At 41.8% G+C, this 6000-nt stretch overlaps 1 protein-coding gene across 1 annotated transcript in view; it reads left to right on the plus strand.

Annotated features, from left to right (window-relative positions):
- LOC121399058 overlaps positions 1 to 5858 on the plus strand; it is a 38516-nt gene extending 32658 nt beyond the window's left edge. The window contains exons 5-11 of the mRNA XM_041578867.1: positions 1359 to 1460; positions 2462 to 2608; positions 3308 to 3376; positions 3998 to 4093; positions 5073 to 5141; positions 5279 to 5342; positions 5497 to 5858. Coding sequence (XP_041434801.1) covers positions 1359 to 1460; positions 2462 to 2608; positions 3308 to 3376; positions 3998 to 4093; positions 5073 to 5141; positions 5279 to 5342; positions 5497 to 5586 — 637 coding nt within the window. The 3' untranslated portion in view covers positions 5587 to 5858. The remainder of the gene's footprint in view (positions 1 to 1358; positions 1461 to 2461; positions 2609 to 3307; positions 3377 to 3997; positions 4094 to 5072; positions 5142 to 5278; positions 5343 to 5496) is intronic.
- The last annotated feature ends 142 nt before the right edge of the window (positions 5859 to 6000 follow it).

Raw genomic sequence — 6000 nt, forward strand, 5'->3', positions numbered from 1 at the left:
GGTACGTCCCATGGTCCCTGTGTCCCCCAAGCTGACTAGGAGAAAAGGAGATTTTGTTTACTTACCGTTAAATCTCTTTCTCTTCAGTCACTTGGGGGACACAGGGCTTCCCTCCCTGGACTGAGGCCTTCACTTCCGTTAGATATGTTATGGTTACTGTTATGGTTGTTCATTACTATTGCTTTTGTTATTCCTGTTGACTTTGGTACAAACTGACCTAAGCTCCGCCTACTGGGGGTATAGCCAGTGAAGGAGGAGTCAGTTCTGTTTTAGGGTTGTGTCCTGCCTCCTAGTGGTACTAGCTATACCCATGGTCCCTGTGTCCCCCAAGTGACTGAAGAGAAAGAGATTTAACGGTAAGTAAACAAAATCTCCCTTTTACCTGCAACTTACTTGCTGCTTTTAAAGTAAAACTCCCAAACTTGGCTGCCCTTTTATTAGACACCAGTGGGATCACCTGACTATAGCTGGGAAGGGTGGGAGCTACAACATGGAGCCGGTCACTGCTCCTGTAAAACTATAAAAAACGAGGGAAAGTTGTGCTCACCACTAATTTTTAAAACCATAGGCGGGGGTGCAATGAGGCTGTGACCACAAAATACATATAGACACATACAGTACAAGAGTCCTCTGCACTCAACCCGTTATCAATATATTTAAGACTGAGACATTTTGTGCATACTGCTACTGAAAAATGCCTTATCCTTTTAAAAAAAACAGGGATTGTTTGTCCATATATTGCAATATATTTAAGCTGGCCAACTACGTCAAAGTCATCCCTTATCTGGCCAGTCCTATGCTCAGTTTTCATCTGATTCATTAAGAATTCTATTGCTTCATTATACATTTTACAAAAGGGACTAGGTTTACCTACAACTTACTTGATGCTTTCAAAGTAAAACTAAAGACTTGCGCCTGTCTCTGTCGGCTGCAGTGTAGCAAATTGCATCATATTGAACACCTCTTCCACATAAGGAGTGAGAATGTGGGAACATAATATGCGCTAGATCCTTTTACAGTGCTCCTTGAACCTGTGAGCGCCGCATTCTGCACCATTAAAGGGGCAGCTGGCACAAGAGTACAGAATACTGCTGTCCTGTATCAGTGTCAGGTACAAGGCCTGAATTACACAGGTGTCAGACAGCCGTAGGCTGGGCCTAGTCCAAGGGAGAGAGCAGATTGTTGCTGGGACCACCAATTTTCCATATTTATTTTGGGGTTAGGGATCCCTATAAAGATTTATCTCTAGGCCCTAGTGGCCAAATGGTTTTATCAGTGTTTATATCAAAGCTATGTGCCCATTTGAGTTGCACCCCCTGTTACAAAATACCACTAATGAATTGGTCTTTCCTCATTAGCGCTCAAAAGCAGAATTTGGGTTGGCCGATCAACGGCGGGGAGCCAACGAGATGGATAGAGCCCGGATACCATGGACCACAGGCGAGACCATCTTATTCCAGGTATGTGCTGCAATATTAGTACATAATAACATATTTTGCAGCTGTTGGTGTTACTGTTTCCTAAAGCATTATAGTACATTCTAGATATAGCATGTATTTGTGTGGCTCCATCAAAATGCAGAGGTAACTGGTATAGAGTATGTGATTAGTATTTATAAGGGTCATTTACTACATGCAGGGCAGGGTGCAAAGTGCAACAAAATTAATTCTCTGGGTTTTGCACTTTGCACCCTGCCCTCCCTTAACATAGGAAAATTGCTGTAGGTCTCTGCCCGCCAAGACATAGAGCAGAGACCTGCAGCTGCCCCTATGAATACAGTGCTGTTTGTTTGGCAGCAGTGTATTTATGACGGGTGGGAGGCATTTCGGCAGACTCACTTCTTACTCTTTTCCTGTATTTGGGTGTGCAGGTTGAGGAGCAGCTGCAGGCACAGTCTGAAAAAGGGCTCTGTAAGGACAGGACTGCCCTGCACCTGCAACCTCTGCTCTCTGCACCTCACAACAGTTTCAAACAATTTATAGGCCCACCCCAGAGCCGGGCCTGACAGGCCAGTCACCCTAGGCAACCCGACCGGTCACGGCGACCACCAGGTGCGCATGTGCTAAAACAAGTTCTCTGCCCATGTGCCAGAGCAGGGACTAGGAAGCAGATAAGGTACATGCCTGGTTCCCCCGCAGCTTTTAGCCCCAGGCACGTGCCTACTTTGCCTACCCCTAGTTCTGGCCCTGGCCCACCCGTACCTCCTTCCAATAGAAGTACACTATTGTGTACCTCCTTCCAATAGCCATTAAGAGGATTGCTAAATACATCTTTGGTATTAAAAGAGTCTCTTAACGCATACCTCCTGACTGTGGAACACTAGAGTGGATAAGAAGAAAGGTCTTGCCTATATTTATATGCTGGTCAGAGCTGATCAGAGAAACCTGAAGTACAGGTTTCTCTTCTGAACCCCATAAATGTATTTAAACCCCTGAAATATAACCTGGTTTCTCTTTTTCAGCCTGTACTCCACCCCACACTTCACGAGGAGCATGAAGACCACAGCTCCACCTGTGTCCTCCTTGCTGTTTCCAATGGAGGAGCAGAAGAAAAAGACGACCTCTGGCAGTTATTGGCTAAGTGTGCCCCCTATGGGGCCACCAATAAGGTGAGTCGATGGCACAGATTAGGTTCAGAGGGAACACAGGGCAGTGGCTCCACCACTCTTGACTGCCTTCCCCAGCTGCCCTTATCACTTAACCAGTAAAATGCAGCTCACCAAGGCAGAGAGATTCATCCTGAGATTATTGGGCAAATGTCTGTATCTGGACAGAGCTCTGATATAAATTGCACACACAGAAGAAAGAAAGAGCAGTAGCAGTTTGCTTTCCCACTTTACCCTGTAATTTACAGAAAACTGAAAATAGCAAATCTATTTACCATATATTGTAGCTGCAGCAATGTTACAGGTCTGAACCAATATCACGTTTCTCCAGGAGGGGAGCTGACTACTGCTTCATTGTTGTAATGGTATGGTAGTCAGGACTGGCAGTGCAGCGTATAAATACATGTATTGCTTTCAGTGCAATTACATTTATAACTTATGGAACCAAAAATTGCAATTATCGTACGGTATATAGAAAAAAGAATTTCAAAGAAATTTGCTTTCATTATGCTGCATTTGGGTTTAAATTCCCTTTATAGAAGATCAGTGAGTAGTTAGTGCATCCCAGCTAATTGAATGTTATTTTTGCAGCATTTCTGAGTTTTCATCTTAAATTTTACCCTTTAGCCACAAAATATGTACCTCTTTTGCATTAGGCAGCACTCGGCATAGATCCTTAACTAACGATGTCTTTTATTACAGACCGATGGACCTGACGGCACCACTGCCATGTTTAACGATGCCAGACTACTGGCAACCCATTGAGATCTTGTAAGTATTTTCTCTTACATAACATAGGAAATCTACTGCTAAAAGCGAGTCTGCTGCTAATGTGACTGGTTGCGGGAATCCATTAGACTTTATCCAGATCCCTTAGAAATAAAGAGCCCAGTGTCAACAAAAAGAAAATCAGCTCCTGTGGCCGCTGTGAAGGCACGACTCATTACTGTTATACAGATGCTGAACCTTTGGGCTAGGGTTTAGTTCTCCTTTAAAGGAATTATGCACAGACAACTATGAGATCTCTCATGCTCTGTCGAGACATTCCTGTTTATGATAGTAACTGCAGAGATGCAGATCTTAATGTGCCCATTGGTGTTGCTGTACAGATTTAGATCTCTCTTCACAGTGGTGTAGCTACCAATGGTGCAGGACATTGTACAAGAGCTCACACTCCACAGGGTTTATCAGGAAGGAAGGACAGAGGATGTTATTGGTGCCCAGGGGATTGGATGGTAGTAGGGTCAGTTCAGGGGGTGGGGGTAGGTGGAGATTCTGCACCCAGATGTGCCTAGTTATGTTACTGTATGCACATGTTCTCTAACTTTGTACATCCCATAAATGTATTTAAAGCCCTGAAATGTAACCCATTTTCTTTCACCTTTTCCACAGTCCTCTACCTGAGAGGGAAAGACCTCAGCGTCAGGAGCCGGTTCCTCCATCAGCCTTCGAACTAATGGTCATACAGAAGTGCTTGAGAATGGAAAGGTTAGGTTTTTCCTAAGCCAGTAAAATAGCAAATCTACTTACCAGATTTTGTAGCTGCAAATTACCAGTACTAAACCAGTACAGGAAGTCCTCCATTAATTAACATTTGACTTACAAACAACTCGCACTTACAAACAGAGGCTATTACAATAACATACTGTGGTTTGCTTGGCCTTTATTAGCGTTTAGCTTTAATAAACCACCTGTTGCATTCCCCTCTGGCATGTGTTCTCTACTGCAGAGAACAGAATGGTAAAAATAAATACTATGTTGAGACAAACATCTGTCTAAGTTGCATTTAATAAGTACATGTAAATGTTTCTTACATACAAAATTCAACTTAAGAACAACCCTACAGACCCTATCTTGTATGTAATCCGGGGACTGCCTGTATTACATTACTTCATCATCATCATTTACATAATTTATTATGGACAAAGGAATTTTACGTAGAACACAATACATGTGAAAAAAAATCTTTAAAGGGGTTGTTCACCTTTGAGATAACTTTTAGAATGATGTAGAGAGTGATATTCTGAGACAATTTATTTGTTTTCATTTTTTATTATTTAAGTTTTTTCAGTTATTTAGCTTTTTATTCAGCAGCTCTTCAATTTGCATTATAAGCAATCTGGTAACTATGGTCCAATTTACCATAGCAACCATGCACTGATTTTAATAAGAGACTGGAATATGTATAGGAGAGGGCCTGAATATAAGGATCAGTAATAAAAAGTAGTAATAACAATACAGTTGTAGCCTTTCAGAGCATTTGTTTTTTTAAAAGGGGTCAGTGACGCCCATTTGAAAGCTGCAAAGAGTCAGAAGAAATAGACAAATAACTATAAAACTATACAAAATAAATAATGAAAACCAATTGAAAAGTTGCTTAGAGTTGGTCGTTCTATAACATAATAAAAGTTACTTTAAAGGTGAACCACCCCTTTAAGATCCTTTATTAACCTGGTTTTCTTTACAGAGAGGAGCTAGAGAGAGAAGCTGCTGCTCAAGAGGAATATCAACGGTACAGAAACACTGTTTTGGCAGAGTAAGTATTTGCCTCTGCACGATGATAACATGAAGATTGTCTGTTCCTGGTTCCAGCCCCTCTTCTTCTCAGAACCTTTCTTTGGGGGCCAAGTGCTTCTTTTTACTTGAGTAACAAACCTTTCTTTGATGTTACAGAGCGCAGAAGTTAGCTCGGAAGCGCAGGCTGAATAGCATGCATGAAAGACCAGCTTATGCTAAGGTAAGTCTTGACTATAAATTGGCCTTTCCATCTCTCTTCCATTTCTATAGTACTGAAACCATTGGCAGTAAGTATCAGTTTTACTTTAATGGCCTATGAGCTATTTGGATTCTTGATTTGTTCACTTGAATAACTCTTTATTTTCTCTTTGCAGAAACCCTGTTATTCAGTGTCATCGTGCGGCACAAGGTATGTACTGTATATGAATACGCTCTCGCTTACTCAGGGGTATATCAATATCTGATAAAGCAAGATGGATGCACATTCTGATACTAGATATTGTTGGCACCATAGTTGATGAATCGACACTCCCAATAATGTTCCTGTTCATTGATATGTCATTGGGCACAAGACAGGCTCATGAGGAAGCAAAGCATAATAAATTAAGGTTTTTTTACTGGAATTGGGGTACTATTGTGGCTATTATCTATATTTAAGCAATAGGATTTCCCTGTATTGATATAACCAAGGAATCATAGTGCATGATGGGATCTGTAGTCCTCTCACAAGCCAGCCCTGATCATGACATTATAATTAATAGAGTGTTGCCTCTTATACTCTTTTTACCTCTTGAGCAATGAAGGCCCCATTACAGTCCACAATGCACCTCTCAATAGAAGCAAAGTCGTACATCCCTGGTGGTGCCCAACATTTTTGT

The sequence above is a fragment of the Xenopus laevis genome, chromosome 9_10S (genome assembly GCF_017654675.1).
Source record: "Xenopus laevis strain J_2021 chromosome 9_10S, Xenopus_laevis_v10.1, whole genome shotgun sequence".
In the NCBI taxonomy this organism is placed as follows: domain Eukaryota; kingdom Metazoa; phylum Chordata; class Amphibia; order Anura; family Pipidae; genus Xenopus; species Xenopus laevis.